The sequence below is a fragment of the Impatiens glandulifera genome, chromosome 5 (assembly GCF_907164915.1).
Source record: "Impatiens glandulifera chromosome 5, dImpGla2.1, whole genome shotgun sequence".
NCBI lineage: Eukaryota > Viridiplantae > Streptophyta > Magnoliopsida > Ericales > Balsaminaceae > Impatiens > Impatiens glandulifera.
Window position 1 is genome coordinate 44,093,264 of NC_061866.1, and position 23,718 is coordinate 44,116,981.

General features: G+C 30.7%; 2 protein-coding genes and 1 long non-coding RNA gene across 3 annotated transcripts; 2 read left to right on the plus strand and 1 right to left on the minus strand.

Moving 5' to 3' along the window:
* Positions 1-8,039: 8,039 nt before the first annotated feature.
* LOC124940580 lies at positions 8,040-10,044 on the plus strand. Its single transcript, XR_007099478.1, has 2 exons — positions 8,040-8,354; positions 9,688-10,044. It is a non-coding gene; the product is annotated as an uncharacterized LOC124940580 (long non-coding RNA).
* A 4,599-nt stretch (positions 10,045-14,643) lies between these two features.
* LOC124939454 (ethylene-responsive transcription factor ERF086-like) lies at positions 14,644-15,492 on the plus strand. Its single transcript, XM_047479926.1, has one exon. It carries the CDS (start codon positions 14,644-14,646, stop codon positions 15,490-15,492), a length of 849 nt encoding a protein of 282 aa, XP_047335882.1.
* A 1,368-nt stretch (positions 15,493-16,860) lies between these two features.
* Positions 16,861-20,716, minus strand: LOC124938733 (zinc finger CCCH domain-containing protein 34-like). Its single transcript, XM_047479232.1, has 7 exons — positions 20,280-20,716; positions 20,005-20,177; positions 19,780-19,851; positions 19,589-19,708; positions 19,216-19,509; positions 18,843-19,142; positions 16,861-17,737 (listed from the first exon to the last, which is right to left on the minus strand). The coding sequence occupies exons 1-7, from the start codon at positions 20,371-20,373 to the stop codon at positions 17,354-17,356; spliced, it is 1,437 nt and encodes a 478-aa protein (XP_047335188.1). The 5' UTR covers positions 20,374-20,716; the 3' UTR covers positions 16,861-17,353.
* Positions 20,717-23,718: the final 3,002 nt, after the last annotated feature.

Consider the following 23,718-nt stretch of genomic DNA (forward strand, 5'->3'; position numbering starts at 1 on the left):
AATTATTATGCCTCCTAACATTGGGCAGCTTAAGAATCCATCTAGGGGTGGGCAGGTTATTTTAACCATAAACTTTTATTAAGCTTAAATATTTGCATATATTTGACGAAGTTTATGTTTGATTGCAACTCCTTTATTCGTTCTTGAAGACGAATTATCAAGAATGAACAAAATTGTTGTTTATGTCAAAATTAGAACATGGATTATGGTGAAGTGATTACACAACCTAACAATTTCAAAGCGATATGATAAATTAATTGTTGTTTGAGTGTTTGATTGTTTTATTCATTTATTTTATTGTGTTAGATTATAATTAATTTGCTGTTTGTTTCCAAAATTAAGGCAAAAGTTTGTTTGGCCTTAATACTACATTTATGTATATTTTTTTTCCTTTTGCGATTTTCTAATGAAACAACGCTAGGTCATTTAAAAAAACAAAAATCACTATTCACAAATTTATTGTAGGGCACAATTAAACTCTCTAGGAGATTAATAGACAATAAGATCATGAGCTAGTTGGTAAAAAAGGTATGTGACAATTAATAAAATAAGCTCAAATTACTCTATAATTTCACAAGTTTTTTCAGTCTAATTTACTTTTCAATCAAATATTTACTTAGTTTTTTCCCTTTAATTTTTAAGCCCGCCATTTTTTTAAACACATCCCAATTAATTTTAACTTCATTCTAACTTCAAATCCTAGATCGTTCTTAAGTTTTAATGACATTACTAAATGATGAATTTAGTTCACGAAGAGATGCTTTGTTTTTCGTAGGAACCTATATGTAACCTTCTCTTTCAAAAATATAGTTTTTAGATATCACACCTTATATTGTGGTTTTCACTTTCGTTTCAAAACTTTCTTGTTATTAAATAAAATCAAGTGAAAAATGTAGTGAAATAGTCAGTGTGGAGTGATTGTTATTCTCGCGAGTGTTAGTATCATATATGGCTCATTTGTTGTCATTTTTTTAAATTAATTATTTTTGCACTTTGTTTAAATGAGTTTTGTTCTGAGTAAAATGATTTTTAAATGTCATATTCCTATCTTTATTAAATATTAGTAAGGGTGTCAATATAGTTATGCCAATTATGATTGATATAAACCCCATTGCAATTGATGATTTTTTTCCATTAATTGACGTTTGTTTATTTTAAAAATATAAGAAATTAAACTAAGCTATCCCGTGATGCCACGTACCCCTCACATTATTCTTGATTTATCTAATATATATTCTCTTATTAAAAAGTTTACATTCTTTATCTACAGCCACTGCTTTATATTCACTCAATCTCTCTTATCTTTCCATTTTTAATCAGACCCCTTTCATATTTCTATTTTTTAATTACAGAATTTTTTTTAATGCATATATTTGTGAAAAATAATAATAAAAGTCCCATCAAAATAAATCGTTATAAGAATAACATGATTTGTTATAAGTTTTAAAATAGAATATAAATTGTTAAAAAAAATATAACATGATTGGTCACAATTGATATCATATAATATTAAAAATTAGAAGTGATTTTTTTATTAGATGTTATAAGGTTCTTTTTATATCTTTATTTAAATTGTAATGTGATTTTCTTACATGTTAATTATTCATATTATACTTTCTTTTTGCTTCTTTGTGTATGGTGAATCTTTTTACAATGTTATTTTTTATTATAATTATTTTATAAACTAATTAATTATTTATAAATCATATTTCATATGAAAATTAATATTAAGTGTTACTTTAGTCACGAGCTTGCATCTTCACGGTTAAAAAGAAATATTTTTCGAAGAGTTGAACATGAAACATATTTTTCTTTCGAAAGGATAAAACATTTAATTGATTCAATTAATCACGAAAATTGCAATCAAATTATAATAACTCATTATAAAATAATTCAAAATAATATCAACATATATAATTATCATAAACAAATTAATATTTCACAACCACTGCATATAAACATTAATACTCACCTTGTAAAGAAACAAAATTTCATGTTAATTTGTTTACATTGTTTTTTTCGAAACCTATAACATATTATTACGTAATCGCTTGAATAAATTCAATTTTTTTTCTTTCTATATATACTTATTATTAGAAACAATCACTACTAATAACTTATCTGTTAGAAATATTCGGGGCAATCTTGCTATATCTTCATCTCTCCCACATGTCCATATTATGGGTTGCACATGTGACTTGTTCTCCATTATCTATAACACAATTATACATATTTATATTATTATTTTTTCTCTTATATATAATTAATCATTAGGTCATGTTTAATTTAGAGAAGAAGAAAAATATAAGGTATACTTTAGATAATAAAAAAATTGAGTAGGGCATGTGGATGATTCACCAAAACCTAAAAAATAAAAAGAAAATGTAAATAAATAAATAAACATCAATTAAACAAGTATAGACAAATTAAGACCCTTGATTACAAAGAGTTCAAATGTAATTACCATTTTGAACTCTAGAGAATAAAGTCACTTAGAAATTTGAGAAGAGATAAATTAGTACAATAAGACTTTATTTATTTATTTGTTTTAGAGAAAATAAAGAGAAATTTATTTATGAAAAGAGTTTGTAAGACTTTGTATTTGTAATAAATTTTGTATTTGTAATAAATTTGAGAAATAGAATAAAGGACAAGTTAATTAAGACTTAAAGAGAAAGGGTTTGATGGGCTTATTGTTAAGATCCTTTTTCAAATGGGTCAGATTGTTTAGGGCCTATTTAGAGTCTGTTGCAGCCCGCAGCTTTAACTTTTTTCTAGCTCTAAAAAAAAGGAAAATATTAGTCTAACAAAAATTCATATTTATTTATTTTTATTTTTTTATTAGATTTTAGTTCTATTTATTCAAATATTATCCATTCAAATAAATAAAGAGTTACGTATAAAAATAAAAATAAAAAATAACATCTTTAAAATAAAAACAATGGAATAAATTAGATGCTTAATAATATGATAAATTTATAAAACAAAAAAAAAAATCAATCGAAAAAGTCCGAAAGTCTTACAAAGTTTTTAGGGTATCTTTGAAAACGAATTTATTTAAGTTTTAGAATGATGAGTTTAAAACTATATAATAAAAATTGTTCGTGGATGGATAATAATGTCATAAAAGATTCTCATTGATAAGTGCAATATATATATATATATAATAATCAAAATGATAAGAAAGTCATACAAACCATACATTGAATTGAGATGTCTATTTGGAGATTTGAATACAAATCAAGACATAGAGTTAAGATGTTTATAAGAAGGTTTTATGCTTTAATTTTTAAAACGCTTAATAATTAATCTAATACCTCAATTAAAGTTTCAGTTAAGGATGACAATGAGATAAATCGAGAGTTGTGTTTATTATTCTCGCTCCATTCTACTTCGAAAATATTTTTTACTACCAACTTCACCCCGTTTCAGAGGTTCCGCGGGTACCGTTATACCATATTATTTAAAAAATAATTTATTTATTTTTTTTAAATAGATTTAAAACTATTTAAAAATATAAAGAACAAAATAAATATATTTATAAGATTACATATTAAATTATGTTTATTAGCGTTCGGGACAGAATCGATGTGAGATTGAAGCGAAGTCGGGGCAAGAGACATAAATATCATCTCTACCCCGTTCAGTTTAGGAAAATCACCCCTAAGGAAGCAATTTAGATTGGATACCGCTAGAATGATTATAATTTGCATCCCTAGTTTCAATAATAGTTTGATTGCTACCGTCTCTTAGAATGTTTAAAAAATAGAAATTAATTATTATTATTTACAATGTGATCATTATAGAGATATTAGATTTTTCAAGTGTAAGAATTTTGATTCTCCACTAATAATGACTAGTTTGGGAGCTAGATAATGTTGGATTCCTCCATAACCAAGGCCAAAATATGATTTTTAAATTAGATGTTAAAAGGGTCGTATTATCTATATTCAACTCTTCAATGTAATTAAATTCTTGATCTAATTATTCAAAATATCAAATGTTAATGTACCATCATCAATCTTTTGAACTTAAAAATAAGTTTGTCCCACATAATGCCATTATGAACACATAGATTGAGTGATACACCATTGTTAAGATTATTATTTTTCATTGTCATTTTTATTTATTTTACAAACATCTTTAAATTATTATTTTATAATATTTTTAGCATCTTAATACTATTTTAGAATAAAAAAGAGAGGACATATACTATTTTGTTTAGAAGAAAAGAGATAGAGTTCATAATAATTCCATTTATTAATTACGGCCAACTAGACTAATTTGATTTACTTATAATCTAATAATAATTTTAATAATGAACAAATAAAATCAAAAGATTTAATCAATAAATTAAAAAAATTATATAATAAATAAAGGAAAAGAATACTAAATTTATTTTTAAAGTTGTGGTAACTTTTTTAAATTTATTCATTACCTACAAATTTGTAGAGTGAAGGAATGTTAATTTTTATCATGGCAGCGTCCATATTTTTCAGTCTAGGTCTCACTTACAATTTTAATATATAAAAAATTGTAGTTGAAGATTTGAAAAAAAAATACCATTTAGATAAAAATTTAGATTAAGTTGTTTTGTGTTCAAATCTTGATAACTATATATTAAAATTGCAAATGAGATAGTACACCTAGATTATATATATTAAAAAATAATAAAAATATGCCACCTAAACTGAAAAATTAATATGTCTGACATTACAAAAATTAGTAAAAATTTGGGTTAGAAAATAATTTTAAGGAAAATGTTATTAAATTGGTTATATAATAAATGATTTTGGTGTCTCTTGAATTAATTCATTAGATTATTTTTAGTCTTCAAATTATATTTTAAAACAAATTTTTCCTCAAACTTTCATAAAGGTCACTAATAAACTTTTGTCAAATTTTTCTAACTAAAATCCTTTCAACTATTTTGATAATTGATTTTTGGCCTCTTAACTATTATGATATTTGCAGATAATTGACTGATAATTTGCTCTATTCATGTAATCTATTTTTTACCTCCTTGTTGTGTACATTCACATTCTCATTTCTAATAATTGTCCATAAAATATTTGTTTTAACTCTTTCCCTGAATATATTTTTTTAATTTATATACAAATGTTGAACAAAAAAATTATGTTCAGCATTTGGTAATACCTGGCTATGGTAGGTCCTTATTTAATTTTCAAGTGTATTAGTATATTTACGTGCACATAAAATAGTAATATAACTTTAAACATATTAGATTCTTACCTTTTATTATCTAATATAAACGTATAATGAAGAATTATTGTCCTATTTTTTTAATAATGGAAAGAATTATTTATTTTAGATCCTTTACTAAAAGTTCTATAAACCATTTCTATTGAACAGTTGTCTCTTGTTACACAACTTTCCAAACTATGGGTCATCATCCATTGTTGTAATCAACCTCAATTGCAGTCAACAATTGACCTGGATATGAACCTTTTATATGATATTCATTCAATCTTATGATGGGACGATAATATCTAAATCTCTCCTTCAATTGGCCTAAACAATAATATAGGCGTATGAATCTGCAATTTTCATTTTTATTTCGGAAAGAAGTGAACTCAATCTCTATAACCGAGTTTGGGTGAGTTCACCTAATTTCTTCATAGTAATTTCACATCACCTTGTATTGATCAACTGTATTTCCTTTTATATTATTCATTGCTATAGTTTTGGCTTACAATTGACTTATTGTGGAGTTATAGTCTTCATCCACTGTCTTTCTTAATTTTAGGATTTTCCTTAATTCTTTTCTCATATCGCCATTTTGTAGTGGTGTTTTTAATTTTATATAAATGATCACAATCTTCGTGAATATCATTTAACATTTTAATTACCAAATCACTAGTTTCACTATTCATATTTATTGATGCAAAACAATCTCATTTATAAGGTGATTGACATTTGGTACGCATTCTTTGTCTCTCATTGCAAGGAAATTTAATCGACTTACCCATGCAATAGCCTCCTTGAATTCCATAGAGTTACAAAATTGTTGTCCAACTGAAATGATGGATTTTCTCATGTCCCCTACATTGAAGTCAATATATGGGAGGACTTTGTGCTTTCTGCTCCTCATCAAATGATCTGAATTACTATGAAGTTTGTTTCCATCTAACACTTTAGAAAAATTTGAGCAATCCCCACATTCTGCACATGTTCATGATCAACACGTTGTCCCTTATTTTTCCTTTTACCATTCCCTTTTCCTATTTTACACTCTAATGGACCATTACTATGAACTTAAGTCACTATTTCAGTTGGTTGGATATACTATATTGCAATGCCATCTTTACTCTTGTTCTTTATTTTTTGCGTTTTCGTTTGAGTTACGTTTGTACATATCATCATCATTACAATAAAGTTCTCCTTCTGAAAAGTTGTCACTCTTTGCATCTTTACTGTTTGTATCATCACCATTTACAACATCACTATTTTCCTCAGCAATATTTGCATCATCACTAGTTTTCCCATCATGATTTACTTCATCATTATTATTTTTCTCGTGTACTTTTCTTGTGCAATACCACTTGAATCTTGTGTATATTTCTTACTAAAATTATTGGAATACCCCTTCAGACTTGTGCACTCCTTACTGAAATTGTAGCGATACCCTTTGAGCCTTGTGCACTCATTACCTGACTTGCTAAATACCACTTGAACCCATTACCTGAGTTGCTAAATACCACTTGAACCCCTTGTAATCCTTCTTATCGGAGTTGTTGCGGTACCACTTTGGTCTCTTATCGTTCTTTTAACTAGAGTTGGTTCAGTTGATAACTCAATTTCAATCTAACTGTAAACCTCAGTAGATATGCTCTTATATACCTAAATACACATATTCATAACATCAACATCAATGACAATGTTTCTTGGATTACATTTCAAAGGATCACATGGTTCCACATAGGCACATACGACAACAACATATTATTGTTGTCATATTTTTAAACATTGCCCTAATCTCTTGGAAAGACATTTTATCAACATCATAGTAACCAATGTAATCAACATCACCACCAACATATAACAATTCATCTCTTCTTCCTTCATGATAAAGTTTAATACTGAAATATTCATACTTATGACCTGTAACCCAATATATGCACATTGAAATAATATAAAAGTAAGAAGAATATGTGAATATTGTAGACTCAATATCAATGCATATCAAATAACTAATAATATAAAAATCGTATACATCACTTTCTACTAATACATACACATTTAGCACGACTAACATGGATTACAATACTTCCAACATTTAACACAAATTTTAATCACTATCACCTCTCATAAAAATCAAGTACTTATCGATTGAAATTAAAATCGTAATTTCTAGGTCTAATAATCCAAGTCATTGCTCCATACTATGGACTTTATCTTCCGTCTCTCTTTATCCCTCTAGTAGATCATTCTTTCGCACCGATCTCATAAACTCAAATATTTATCGTGTACATAAATTCGATGACAAATAGAAAACTCAAGCTAGAAAAAATGAGTAAAAACACGTAGTTCAATTTATAAACAGTGATGATGTTACACGGTCGGTCGTGGAGAAGTTATATATAAAAACCTGCTTTGAAAATGTGAGCTTTTAATTAGAGACATATTATGTGTATCGAGAAAAATTGACAGAAGAGTAATTGTTGAAATTTTTTGAAAATTCAAGGACGAAAATATTTTAAGACCTAAAAGTAAGCAATTAGAGTAACTAGAAGGTTACCTATATAATTATAATTATAATTATAATTATAATTATAATTATAATTATAATTATAATTATAATTATAATTATAATTATAATTATAATTATAATTATAATTATAATTAAGAAATGTTTTATTATATTATCTCTTTTAAATTGATATTTACAAAATAATTTAAATAATTATTTTTTCAAACTCAGACCGAATTGGGTCAATTTGTATACTGTTGGGTTATTGGAATGTGAGTTATGTTCGATGTTTTGAAGCACTTCTTAATTTGAGGGTTTGGACTTTGGATAGCTTTTTCACTGTGTTTGGAAGGCAAAACGTTATCTTGGTTTAGGGTTGAAGAAGATATTTCATCTTCCATTGATTGAGATTACTTTAGCAGCTTGTTGTTTTTATGTGGTCAATTTGGGAGCTGTCTATCTAGAAACAATTATTGATTGTTACGTATGTAGATTTTCTTCTGAGTTAACAAAATTACTGTGTTTGATAGTGTTCATCATGTCGACGATTCTAGCAGTGCAATTTGATCAAAATCCATTGGCCTATATTGAGCATGGTGAATATTTGGAGTTATGAATGCAATAGTATTGAATCTAGTTGAAGGTTGTATGTCCTTCTCTTCTCATCTACATCTCTAGGTTGGTATGTTACAAGAGATAAATCACCATACTTTGTATTGTTCGAATAGCTTGTTTACAATCCCACCCATTAGTTGCTGATCACCAGAGATAGGGTTTGGACTTGAGGTTGAGTTCTCAAACTCAAATCTCACTGAAAACACTTTGATTGAGAAACTTGGGATAATGTGCTTAGCCTCTCTTAGGGATTAGACCCACATTGTTGTTACAAAAGAATAGCTTGTTTACTACTTGTTTACCTCTTTTAATTTGAGTTTCTTGAAACTAGTGGCAATAGACTTACAGGTTCTAGTTTTATCTACAACATGGCTTGAAGTTTCTAGAACCTTCTAGCCAACTCTAGAGTCTTGATGGTCTAGTTCTATAACCCACATTCTAGGTTGTCCGGAGTCTTCCAACATGTTCTAGTGCATTCTAGGGTTTTTCATGCTTCGACTTGAGTCCATCCAAGCTACAGCTAGGTCATATACTTTTCTAGTAGTTTAGTCTAGATCCCTCTAGCAAATACCATTTTCTTTGGATTTTGATGGACAATTTGAACAGGGACGCACATTGCCTGCAAAATCCATGAACTGGATCTAGACTATTATACTATAAAGCTCTAGAATGGTCAAGACTCTAGAGTGAGCTATGGACTTAACTCTAAAGCTAGAATCTCTATGATGGAGGAATGTAGAAGCTTTTGGAAGGCTCCAAATATCCTAGAAGACTTTAGAATTAGCTAGAAGGTTGTGGAAGCCTTATTTGTAGATAAATTAGAACCTTGTAGATACTCTTTTGTATACAATAGATTCTAGAAACTAGTGGTCACGCGGCCTTTTGGTCTACATTTATAAATACACTCAAACTCTCACAAGTTATAAGCAAACTATTCTCCATAACAATAAAAGTCTTCTTCATGTGATTTATTGCTAGGGTCGTGACAATGGTATTAGAGTTTTTGGTTGAGAAAACTTCTAGTTAAGGCTCAACTATCATCGGCTTGGTCATTCAAACTTTACCTTCCAAAATAATGGCTTAGGTCAAGTTGAAGCTTTATATCTTAATTGGGTCGATTGATGTCCAGTTGCAGAGTGCCAATTAAGTACCTTGGATGGTTCTGATTGATACCATTTAAACAAAATAAAAAAAAAAAACTCAAAAGAACTCTGCATTTTATTATCATTCTTTATATATGAAGAATACCGGAATCGTAAAAAGGAAAAGATATGCTATATTTCTATTTTTCTGAGGAATACCATTATGTAAAATTTCATTCCTGAATGGGTATCTAATAGCCTCTTTTCGTATTTGATTAGGTTTCATACCAATAAATGTGTGCTGCAATATGATGATCTCTTGATGTTGTCTTTCTCATGGAAGTTTTGAAATGTGGCTGACAAACAGACATAACTTAATCACTCAAAATCTTTATCCTCGATTCTTCTTCAATATATGCTCTCAGATTGTTATATCCTTATCTGAAGCATAACTATATATTACTCTTATCTGCTCCTTGAGTTTTGATGATATTTTTTTTATCTGTAGTTTCATTTTACTAAAATTTTGGCAACTTATGTCATCAGTTGGTTTGTAATGGTTTATTTGTTGGCTCGCAGTATCTGTGATCTTCACGGGACCATGATTTAATTGGGAAATATAATTCAGTTAAGTGTGTAGATTTCATTGAATAAGTGAGTTCATTAAATGGCTTTTCAATGTTTGTTTGGTCGCTCTAGATTGCAACCCTTATAGCTAGTTGAGTTATATAAACTAATCTGCAGGTTGAAGTCTTCCACCTGAAGCAGAATCTGCAAAAGCTATATGGAGAATCAATCCTGTCTCAACTTGGCCTAATAAATTTTTTTAGTGCAAGTTTTATCATACTTTTAGAAATAAAACTTGATTGTTAGAAACACAAATATGAGTATAACCTTAAAAATGACAGACAGCTTTATTACATGAGGTGCTGAATAGAAATATGTGATTAGTCAAACAAAGTATGTGAGGCTGGAAAGAAATTATAAGACCTGACCATTATCTTTTCTTCTCCCCAAATCCTGGGTGACCCTTTAAAAGCTATACACAAAAGGAAAAGCCTTGTTGGCTGTTTTATGTATGTGCCTAATCTTGCCTGCTGCATCACCTGCACAGTAACAACAACAGGGAGGAGATAAAGTGAGTGACAGACAGACAATCAGACAGGCAGAGAATATTGGTTTCTCTTGTCACCATGAAACAAATTGAACAACATTTGATATTTGTGTGAAGAAGAAATTAGATTTTACTTTCATACTTTTTATGGGTTTGAAGCTAAACTAAACTTTTTAATCAAATTTCAGCAGCTTATTATGATGCAAACAGAGGAAAAAAATACAAGATTCTCTTGACAAAATTCAACAGCTTCTCTCCTGGATTTCCTATTTTATCTGATGCATACAGTATTATTAGAAGTAAGATCTAAATTATTACCTAAAAAGTATATATTATTCTTTCATAAATCACGGTGCTTTATGCTATCTGTATTAAACGAAAGAGACCATGACAACTATGGTGCTAACATCAAGAAAAAGTGGTTGACTTTGACTCATTTCATTTCTTACTCCAAGATGCCATTTCTGCCATGCATGTGATATGGAACATTTCTTCATCCTCTCCCTTTTTTCTTTCTTTTTATATTTTTTTTTTTGGTATTTTGCATACAACTACATAATTGTTATTAGTATTTTTTTTTTACCAAAGGGTCATTTTATAAAGAGGAGGACACTAATTGAGAATATATAAAAAAAAAAATGTGGTAGGGTTAAGTATATATCTTGCAAACACACTTAACCATTTAATGAGGTGCATAACTTGTCGCCTGACGGGCTTAAACCCAGGACCTCTCAAGCAAGTTGGGGATATTCAGCTCTTGTTGTCGCTAGGTTAAGAAAGAAGATAAAAAAATGTGGTCACAAGGGACCTCTCAAACAGGCTGGGATATTCACATCTTATTGTCGCTAGATTTAAAAATGAGATAAAAAAAATGTGGTCACAGGGGTTAAACACATAACTCGCAAATGTATTTAATCATTTAACCAGGCGCAAAATTTGTCGGCTGACAATCTCGAACTTAGAACCTTTTTAGGAGGCTGGGGATATCCAGGGGATCTAATTGAGAATATAACATTGATCCATGTTGGTTTATAGGTGATATAATGGACTTAATCGAGAAATTGTGGATAATAATTTTTATGTTAGGATTAGTTTTTCATATTTTTCTCGAAAATAAAACTCATGAATATGAAAGGCAGATACAAGGTTTATTTTGATTAATTTAGAAGACACTGGAGGAAAACACAATTCAAGTATGATGATTTTGAGTTTGAGTATCAAATGTAAATCAAAAGTTTAAACGGAGGACATGACTTTTAAGAATTGTGTTAACTTACTCAATTCTTGATTGATGAATCAATCTCTTTAATTTTTTTTTTTTCCATTTGATCCACCAAAGTATAACAAAAAGAAGAACTATTTTTTTTTTCAAATCCAACCAATTTTGTCCTAGCCAATCCAAGACAAGAAATCATGAATGTTCAAAGGGATGACATGACCTGATCAATGTAGACTTTTTTTTTTCCCAGATTTTTTTTTGTTTTGTTTATGGGTTCAATGTATGTGAATGGGGGTGAACATGTAATCCACCTTTATGACCATTATTATTATTTTGAACCTTTACAACTTTTTGTTGTTTTATTGCCTTTTGGGCTCTACTGTAGAGAGACACAGATCCCATTCTCCCTCCCTCACATTTTTGCAATGTTGCACTTTAAGCATATTATTTGAACATTGCTTAAGCAAGTTTTTTTCTTTAAAAAAATACAAAGAAAAGGGTCCCATTGAAGACTTAACTTTTATGCTGTACCATCTTAAATTTGAATTCGTGCATAACGTATTCTTTGTTCGGAATAAAAATCGAACTTGAGACATTTAATCTCATTCATTCGTACTACTAAATTTCTGTTCAATTCAATCCTTATAGTATTTGTCAACTTTAAAAGTCAATAACAAACAAACTAAGTTAGGATTGTTGGGTTGGAAGAAGTGAAATGTGGGTTTTAACAACTCCATTTGACAAATTTATGAAGCAGACAAATTAAAAAGGTTAAAGATATATAAGAACAGACAGATGATTTTGCTTTGCCCAAAACACGGATAAACATGTGCACACCACAAAACAAAGACCATGCAAGTTCTATATTATTATTATTATTATTATTGTTTCTTCAGCTAGAATCTCTAGGGAGCATATGCAATTCAGACAAATAAACATTAATTCAATCTTTTTTTCTACTACTACTTATAACATTCATTCCTGTTTTCAAAAAATCCAACAAGCCAACAAAGCATACTTTAACATAATCAAATATCCTTTTAAGAACACTCTGATTTAAATTGATTATAACTATGAAGATCATTTTAGTTACCCTTGAGAATAAAGAATGTAATCAATTGTTTTGTTTCATGGGTTTTACTATAAATGGCTTTAACTATTTCTCGACAAAAATGGGTTTAAACTAGATTATTCACTGGTCTTAAAGTAAAATTGACCTAGCTATATATATATACATGTGTTATAAAGGTAAAATAAGAAGATAATGTCAACTGGGCTAGGAAGTAGGAACTATAGAGGAGCATTTGTCAAAGCCTCTAATTGTCTGGTTTAGTGAAATTTATTAGTTTGTCTAGAAGCACATGTTTAATCTTACTACTTAGATTTTTCCCTTTTTTTGAGTGAGTGATTGTTTATTTAATATTTTATTTGTAATTTCATTATTTTTTACTAATGTATGATTAATAGATTATGATTGCACTAGCCTTCAACACTATTGTCGAAGAAGGTGTAATCAACCTAAAACATGCAACTCTAAACTTAATCATCAACTTTGTGATTGGGTGGAGGTAGGGACATAATGAACTTCCAAATGGGGACGAGAAACTTATGGAGATCGAATCGCTAAAAATCACCACTCGATCACTAGTGGTGTGCGGAAGGAAAAGAGATTAGGATGTCATTTCAGCCAACTTAATTCTCATCACCTAGTGCATCACTAGTATATCCACTATACTATTAGTGTGTCCCAATTTCTTACAATCCATGCATTCTACAAGTTGAGATTCGCGAGAAAATTCATGAGTGAGTAAGTAGTATGCTTGAAGATGTATGTTCATCACGTGACACGATACCTATGAGCGATCAAAGTCAATGCATGCCTCCTAAAACATCCACTAAAATTTTGAAGATCCTTATGTTTATTCGAGAATAGCCATATAAAGCTTGAGGTTTTTGGAATGTGTCCATTATTTGCTTATATATATATTTCTTATTAATTATGACATATTGTATCTCATGATCGTGCCAGTTTTGTATATGGACTAAGAAAAAAAAATCCTATCATGCTTTGAGGTTTTTGGAATTTAATAAGTGATATTATTCAATAATATATCTACTGATTTATAACATTATTAAAAATAATATATATTTATATCCATAATAAAGTTTTACTCAAATAACTCAATTTTCAATAATCTATATTAAACACGATAAATATAGCTAATCTTTAAAAAAATTAAGTTAGCCCTCACCGATAAAAACAAGTCATTGATTGCCACATGTGACATACACGAACCATACACTGAAATACGGGGATCGAGGATTTGCTGTCCTCGGATATCCTAAAGACTGAGTCATCCTTCAAAATTAGTGTATTTTAAAAACTTCTGAAGAGTCAACATACATTTTTTTTAAACACAGATAGTTCGTAAAGGAAATATAAATTGATATCATTATATAGCTAACATTAACCTCTTATTTACTTAGCTTAATGGTATAGTGCAGTTCTTATAATCGAAAAATATTAATTAAATTGAATCGTTTCAACCATTTAAAAATGGAAAAGAAAAAAAGAACCTACCTAATAATATCTAGGTCAACCTCTAACATTCAATTGTATTCATGTGTAGTGTTTTTGTCTATCTATATCCTTAACTCATTTTTGGGTTTTCCGGAATGTTTGTTTATTTGTATTTTAGTGCACGTAATTTATGCAAGTTTTCTATTGTGTCAAAGGAAACAACAAAGACTTAGTTATTTTATTATTATGAAAGAAAGCATGCAAAAGGGAACCTTCCCTTCCCTAGCTCCTTAAATACTTCACCATACCATCTCTTCTTCCACACATCCTCTTCACCATCTTTTCTCTCAACTACACATTTTCCAATTATCACCCACGAAAATGTCGTCGAAAAGTAACGAGTCAAGCCCATCTTCATCCCATCTAGCCTTCTCTCTTCTACAAAGAAACACTACCCCGCCTCAACCAGGTGAGAGGCGGGGAAGAAGAAGGCTTCCAGCTGAGCCAGGGCGATTCCTCGGAGTAAGAAGGAGACCATGGGGAAGATATGCAGCCGAAATAAGGGACCCTACAACAAAAGAAAGACATTGGCTTGGCACTTTCGACACTGCCCAAGAAGCTGCCCTTGCTTATGATAGGGCTGCCCTTTCCATGAAGGGTACCCAAGCAAGAACCAACTTTGTCTACTCTGATCAAACCACATCCCACCAATATCCCTTTCTCTATTCTCTAGAGGAACAAACCAACTTGCAGCAACCCCCACCATTCGTAATTACCAATATTAATAATGGACCCAAACAGACTGCCCCATGGCAGAACTCTTCTCGCCAGCTTGATTTTGGTCAAGGAGATCAAACTAGTAGTACTCATAACCACGCCCAAAATCATTCTGATAATGAAAATTTGTTCTTTTCCGATGATAATAATAATCTCGACACAAATTCAGGCTATTTGGGATGTGTTGTTCCAGATAGCTGCCTGAGGCCTACATCTAATGAAACCAATGTAATGCAATATTCCAACAACAACAACCAAGATTTCACATGTTTCAACCAACCTAGTTATGATTATGGTACAAGCTATGGAGGTTTTTCTTGCTTCGATGGTGATGATGGCGGTAGATCTTATTGTGAGTTATCAGCAATGGTTGGAAACCCTCAGATTGATCAGGGTAATGTTAATGATCTTGATTCAATACCAAGTTCATCTAATTACTACTATGGGATGTAGCTCGATCAGTCACAAAAGGAAGGCTTGAACTAAGTTGGTCCATGGGGATGTTTTTGACATCTCTTAAAGAGTAGACCTCCACTAGTTTGACTTCTGTCTGAAGGGACTGAGCCTTTATTATTAATATTATTTTCTGTGTTTTTGTGGCTTTTTTTAATATGATATCTACTGGTGTTTATAAGATAATGAAATGTTGTGTTTCTTTCTGAAAAGTTAACGTTGTCATGAACTATTAGAAAGGGAGAGCTTTTTTACATGTTTCATAAGTCCATAATTGTTTCGGCCTTCTGATACTGGGACAAGTCATGTGATTCTTGCTTTGGACAGACAGAAATTGTTCCTTAAAGAGGAGAAATTACGGATACAGATCTTAACACTGTTTACTAGAGAGAGATATCAAAAGGTATAATAATGGTCTTTCAGTGTCGTTTTATGTTTGGTCGCTAAAAAGAATACCTTTTAAAGGTCAAAATATAGGACCTTCAGCGACGGTTTTGTTTTTTAATTACTAGTCAAAATACCATTAAGGGTATTCTAGGCATGCGATGAAAATGCACTCCAAGGTGGTGATTATCATCATTCTGGTTGATAATGATTATGAGAACATCCTATTTTCATCGATCCATTAGGTTTCTTAAACGGCAAAGTTTGATGTTTTAGTTGTAGAGAGGAGGCGTCTTGCTGAAGATCTTGTTAAGAGTTTTGGTGACCTAAATAAGTTTTTCCGTGCCTTGGGTTTGACAAATGGAACATGGATTTCACAGGATACTATTGTAGGTAGCTAAGGATTGAGTTTCTAGCTAGGGTTAGTATGGATTTCCCGTGTCCTAATCGTGTTTTCGTTACTGTCAGGTGTAACTTATAACCTAATTTTCGACATTTTGAAAGTTTTATCTTATGATTGTGGTTTTTACATGTCCTGTTTAACGTAAATCTTGTGTTATTTACATGCTTCTATTTTTACATGTTATCAATTTATAACACAGAACTATGTGCTTATCAAGTGAGAGAATCACATGCATAAACATAATGAGAAATCTCGTTGAAATGAGAAATCTCGTCAAAATGAGAAAGATTTTTAAAGGTGGTGTCAACTAGGCTAGTTAAAGAAGAGTTGGATATTAATATTCTTAGTGAGTTCTACCATAGTGAGGAAAAGAAGGCTAGTTAAAGAATAGTTGATATAATAAGATTCTTAGTGAATTCTATCATAGTGAGGAAAAGAAAAAATATAAGACTATGATAAAAAAAAAAAAAAAGAGAAGAAAACAAATATATCTCCCTCAACAATTGCATACAAAAAAAAACCACTACCAAGTAAAAGATAAACCTCCATAGATCATGATGGAAAATGAAAGCTTGACAAAGTAAATAAATAAAGATGTCTTTTCATAAATAAAATGTCAATTCACAACCAGTGACAAATTTATCAACCAATTTGTTCACAACAACAAAGTAGTATTGTTCATAGACTCAACCATAATAATAATAATAATAAGCTTGCTTTAATAAAACCCCTGCAAAAAAAAGAGGGTATATAAATTTATTTCTTTTTAGACCAGGTTTTTATTCTCAGGAGTAGGCTAGCACAGGAGAGCACCCCGATGAACACCATATTTATTCCTACATCGAAATGGAAGTTTGTTTGTTCCTAGATTCCAGAAAGTAAAAACTTTTGGTTATTATTCATAAGCATGGTTATTATTTCTGGAAGGACCTTTGATGGTTGGTTGTTGTTGTCTATGGCTTTTAAATGAAGAAAACATCATGTTCTTTTTGTCTATATGCTTGTCCTAGATGGATCCGAATTGTGAAAGCCATAACATGACGACTCCAGTAAAAGAACCAAAAACGAAATCTGCTAGTTTGATGTCTTAACCTCACTTCCAATGCTTGGAATTAGGGAAGATTCAGAAGCTTGAGCAGTGGATCCACTTTGAGATAATATCAAATTGGTAGTAGTTGACCCAGTTGAAGTGCTTGTAGAAGGAGATGATCTCGATGAAAGTACAGTTGTATCCTTGTTGATTCCAGAAAGGGTTTCTGGTTTCATATCTGATGATGATGAAGATGATGCCAAAGTTCCCATTGATGATGATCCAATGGGGTAAGGGGCTACAGGCATATCAGACAGAGATGATGCAGAAGGGCTGTAGCTTATGTTTCCCATTGGGTGATCAAATTTGCATGAGGGCCCAAATTTGCATACATTATTTTGAGCATAGTGGCTGCAAATAGGTATACCCTGTCAAGAGAAGTACCAACATCAGATAATGTTTTTCCATGTTCATGACCATTTGGTATGGGTCTAACCTAGATACACAGTATGTTGAGAAATAACATTTAATTTAACCTAGATGACTAAAAGAAAACTATTCATTGCACAACTTAACACCAAGCCATTCTTTCATAATTTACCACTTTGATTACTGAAAACATCTGTCATATTTTGAAATCTCTAGGAGAAAAATACCACGTGTAAGTTTCAGTGCACAACTAATGACCTAAGTCATTTATAGATCATTCTTATGCAATGAATGTCAATAAATATACCCACATGTGGTAGCTCAAGTGATAACTGGTAAGAGTTTTGAAACTAAGAGGCTAAGATCTGAAGTTCAATTCCCACTAAAACCACCTGCACTGAAGTGTGGTAATGGTGGCGAGACATTGTGCAATTTCCATGGAAAAAAACTTAGATTAAAAAAAATAATGGCAACAAATATGTTCCTTGCATGGAATTTTAAGAGCAAATATGGGGACTAGGAAAGTTCCTTAGTTCATATTTCTCATTCAAAGACATGCAATAGTTAACTTGATAGTTGCGATATTCATCATCAAGAAAATATCCACCTAATGACTCCTTACTACATGTTTCAATGATCATGCATGCAAAAGACTAGGGTAGCGTATACTTTCAATGGCCAATGTAACTCCATTTTCCTCCGATAAAATTAAAACTAGATCTTATTTAGTGTGATAGCCCTAGCATCCACATTACCTCATAAGAAAGTTAGAACAAACTAACTGAACCAAGCTGATAAAGAAATTTTAGTCTTGAGAAGAGACCAAGGAATACGTTTTTTTCTTCTATGGAAATTGACAAAATGAATGCAACTTCAAGAAAGAATCATAAAATGAAGGTAAGGATTAAGCAAACTTCATAAGAGTGATGAGTTTCCTCAAATCCCCATTTAGAAACACTTATTGATTTTGTTTCCATATAAAAAAACAAAAAATTATTTTTCAAATGTTTCTCTATCTGAAAAGGAATCCAGATACAGAAACATTAAGTATTTCCAAATAATGGTGCATAACTTTAAAGACACGAAGCAATGCATGATGCTCACCGGGCGTAAAGGAAGTCCCATAGAGCTAAGGACAACACTTTCTTTTGCTATGTTCATCTCTGATGGATGATGGTATCTACACGAAAATCCAAATTTGCACTCTCCAGTTTTCATGTAATACTGACATTCCGGTTGCCCAGGTCTCTGTGGCAGTGCCTGTTCGTTCTGTCCACTGCTCGATGGATCGACAGCAGAAGGCAATGATAAATAACTTCCAGGCGAAAAATTTGTTACTCCATACATAGGAGCACCTCCAACTGTTGATTGGTTGTTTGAGGAAGCTAATGAACTGACAGGAGTCTGTTCCAGACAAAATACATCTTAATAAACCCATTAGTAAAAAAAATTAATCCTAAAACGAAACAGTCCATACCTGGTAGGGGTAGAAGCTTTGGAAGGAAACAACTCCTGAAGGAAGCATAACAGGACCGTAACCCCCTGGGATATATGAACCTGGAAGAAGAGTTGGAGTTGGTCTTGCCATAGGCCAATTACCAGTAACCATTGGAGCCTGCATTGTTGGATAAACTGGTTGTGATGGAATAGGCAATGGATTAGCGGATGTTGGTAGACCCTGTAAGCCAAATGGTTGAGGATGATGGAATTTACAAGTTACGCCAAATTTACACTTCCCTGTTTTCACATAGTAAGAACACTCTTTTTCACCCTGAGACAAAAGTTGTACATTTAGGGTCATGTAAATGAAAGATAAAGATAAAGATCAAAGATTCAACAAAGTTCTCTACCGGTCTCAAAGGGTAACCAGCTATGTTGAATGTCACAGAGCCAATAGTTCCACCTCCCTGTCGTGGATGATGATACTTACATGAAGCCCCAAATTTGCACATACCCGTTCTCATATAATACTGTAAAATGTAAAGAATTTGACATCTTCATGATGATGAATATACATGGAAGGAGAATTCGAATGAAATACCTGACAAACAGGTCTGCCTACTCGCTCTGGATACATCCCTCCTCCTGCAGCTCTTATCGGACCACTCATCATCTATTATTAACCATTTGAATCAAATTTAACCTAGTTATCCAGACTTGTCACTAACTATAAACATGGTGAAATATCAGATCAGGCAGGATCAGATCATGAGAGATATCAGTTTGAAACCCTTAAACAAAACCCTAAAAGATTTCAGAGCATTACCAGACTTCGATCCCGAGGATGGTTGAACCGACATCTAGCACCATATCCACAGAAACCAGTCCTCAAGTAGTAGATACAATCAGGCTCTTCTGGGAATTCAGGATAAGATTCACCACCACCACCGCCACCGCCTCCTCCTCCTCCAGATGATAGTCCTAACTGCCACAGAGGCTCTGCATTTTGCAAACGGAATTCCACATTACCAATTCGATCCGAATCGAGGCTAATGCAGATGGAATTGGACAAAATTGAAGGTTCATAAACTGACTTATTACCTTCAAGACCTGTATCTTCGGGTTGAGAACTCCACTCCACCGGCGGATCAGACTGTGTACCTTCCATAGACGATGTCCGACCGTACCTCTCCATTAGAAGAATTATAAAACAGGAAATATATTATATAAATATGTACTAACTATGGTATATGTGTGTAAATCTAAATCTCCTTCTCTATATATGAATGGAAATACAGATGTATGAGAATGTTGGGTCCGATCAAAATGGGGTCGGGAAGGAGAATAGAGAGAGATGAGCAAATGGGTTTTCTTCTTTCTCGTCTATCTGTGCATCAGTCCATGACTGGTCTGGTTTTCGACTCTTAAAACACACACACAAACACACACAATCTCTCTAAAGGTGTATGTTGCGTGCCCTTTCTCTCTCCTCTCACCGTTTCTGAAGATCGTATTTTGATATTTATGGAAAAAGTTTGCGTCTTTTTCTTCTTCTTTCTTTCTTTTTTATTTCTTCTGGGTTGCACCAAACAGGACAGTTATTACCTGAAATCAGCTCGATTAGTAACCCTTTTTTTACCGGGAAGACGATGGTGAAATGCCAACTAATCAGCTTCCGACTTTGTTTACGTTAATGACAATTCTACCCTCCTCGTACTTGTGAACATAATTAACCGTTTACACTGATTAACATGACCACCACCGGACTAAACAAACTTAGGACGACTTTTTATGTTTTTATGTTTTTATGTTTTTTATATGTGATTCTAATATGTTCTTTTTATCAATTTTTTATTTATTTTTTTTATACATTTAATGTATTTATATTTATTTAAATAAAAGTTTCCGACTAGGGTTTAGGATTATATTACCGTAATACCATATTTGATTAACATAATCACCATTTCCAGATCCCAGTGTATAATGGGTTCAAAAGTTTGAACTGCTCAAATTTAATAATTAAACCGACGTTCAAACTGACTAAAATATAACCGTTTAAATATTTATTCAAACAATTAATGTACTTTTTATGCCCAAAATTGTATGTATTTGCTGAGTTTATTTAAATTAAATAATATATTTTAATAAAAAAACTAAAAATATGTTTGGTCTCAATGGACTTGTAGACATTTAAAAAAGATATATTATTTTATATTTTTTTTACTTTTTTTAAAATTTATTTTTGATATAATATTTCACAATTAAAACATACAAGAATTACAAATTTTTAAAAATGAATAACAACTTTAATTCTAATAAAAAAAAATATTTAAAAATATTAGTTTAACCTAACCGGACTTAAATAATCGGGTTATAAATGACCACCAACAATAATTAACAATCATTTAATTAAATTTTAAAATCAAAAATTTCGTTATATCTTCAGTTAAATTAACTTAAGTATTAGGGTTTTTAAATTATTATATTAAAAATAAAACAAATATTATTTTAAAAAAAATTAAACTAAAATTTAGGAATAGTAAGTAAGACACAAATGACACAATACAAAATGTTTCAGACACAAGTTTAGTTGTGCCTCCCTAGCTGTTGAACTCTATCTTCATACATCTATAAACTAAAACAAATTTACTCACACAATCCAAATTTAAAAAAAAATTCTTAAATCCATTTTTTTTTATTAAATGTTATATTTAAGTGAAATAATATATACTTTAAAACAATACATTTCAAATATTATTTTGAGTATGTTTTAATCAATCATGTGTTAAACTTTAGACATAATTTAATTATTTTTTACTATTTTATTTATTTTTAATTCTTCAAATATGAAAAAATATTTTATATAATATTTACATAATCACTCTTAGAACTTGAAAAAGTTAATATATAAAAAAAGTATGGTCAAATATGATTATCTTATATTTAACAAATAAAAAAAATGTGAATTATAAAAATAAAAAAACTTTTGTTAAGAAAAAAAATATATAAAAATTAAATTTATGTTAAATCACAAACTAAAATAAATAGTTTATTCAGGTAATTAAAAATAAAATTAAAAATTATTTTAATTAATTAAATAATTTAATAAAATTTATAATCAAATAGTTTAATTAAAATGTAAATTAAATAGAAAAATTTGAGATTAAATTATTTATATTAGTAGATTAGTATTGAAAAATTTCTCAAATAAACTATTATCATTTTTTGTCTTAATAAATAAATCAAACCATATCTTATAAATAAGGTATTAAATAAAAAGTTATGTTACTTATTAGTTTTTTATATAATAAATAACACCTAAAAAAGCAATTAATTATTAGAATTAATAAAATAAAATTGAAATTTAAAATAAATAAATTATATAATAAAATTTGAAATTACTTAATATGAAATAAATATACTTTTAATTGTTTAATTATTTAAGAAATTTAAGAAGAGAGAAGGGTAAATGAGTGACTGTTTTATCGGGCCGCCGGGCCCATATGTAGAATTTTATGACCTCCCACGCCCCGGCGGGTCCCACTGTCACTACTACTCTTTGTTACTATGGGGTTGGTTATAAAGTGAGGGAGGAGAATAAAGATATTGGTTAGAAGATACGGACAATGAAGAGAAGCTGACATTTCCATACACCAACCAACCGTGGACACGTGCCTTTAATTTAACTCGGTTTTGTTTAAGACAATCAATATAATCAGTTTTTGTTTCACATCTTGAGCTTGTTTGATGATTAGTTTAGGGGTTTTCTAGGTTTTGTAAAAAAATCTCATTAAACAGAATTTTTTTAGGTTTTAATGGTTGAATTATTATAATTGTAGACACTAAAATTTGATTGACTTAATTTATAAAAAAATTTAAATAATTTTGAGTCATTAAAATAATTTTTGACAATTATAAACCATTCCTTTTCCCCGATGCATTATCTAAATACCAATTTATCTAATCGCACCTTATTCTCAAACTTGGTGGCTCGGGTGATTGGCACTCATGTAGGCTCATCTTGCATACAAATGATGGGGTCCAAAGTCCTGCATTTACCAAGAACATTTCTTCCCTTAAGCGTAAAACTGAAGATTGTAAGGCCTTTCCACTTGGGGATTGTCCCTGCGCAACGTGCTACCATAGATGTTGCCTATCCGTTTTTCTTCGGTTGTTAAGGGATTTAATAATTATCTTGGATAAATGTTACCCCAATGAATTATTTGATTCATATTAATGCAATGCGGTCAAATGAAGAAGATTGGCCCCTACTAAAATAGATGAGAGTAAATGATGAAGACTCAAAAAACGGTTTAAGATGGTATTGTCATAGGAGAAACCACCCCAAAGCAAGGGGAAAATTTGATGAAATGACCCTCATAATAGGGGTAAATGAGCTGATGATCAACGCATAATTTTAAATGGCTTGGTGACCACTTTATATTTTTTTGACGAAATTGCCTCTGACGCAACCGGATGCCATGTGAAAAGTTCACAATCGCGAGATACAACCTCGGTTGCGAGAAACAACCTGCAATCG

Bases quoted from the DNA above. Each gene is read 5' to 3' on its own strand.
- LOC124939454 (XM_047479926.1), top strand. From the start codon at position 14,644: ATGTCGTCGAAAAGTAACGAGTCAAGCCCATCTTCATCCCATCTAGCC.
- LOC124938733 (XM_047479232.1), bottom strand. From the start codon at position 20,373: ATGGAGAGGTACGGTCGGACATCGTCTATGGAAGGTACACAGTCTGAT. The intron at 19,709-19,779 runs GTATTTCATTCG...TACATTTTACAG, and splicing joins TAGGCAGACCTGTTTGTCAG to TATTATATGAGAACGGGTAT. The intron at 19,143-19,215 runs GTATGGACTGTT...TGTCTGGAACAG, and splicing joins AAAGCTTCTACCCCTACCAG to ACTCCTGTCAGTTCATTAGC.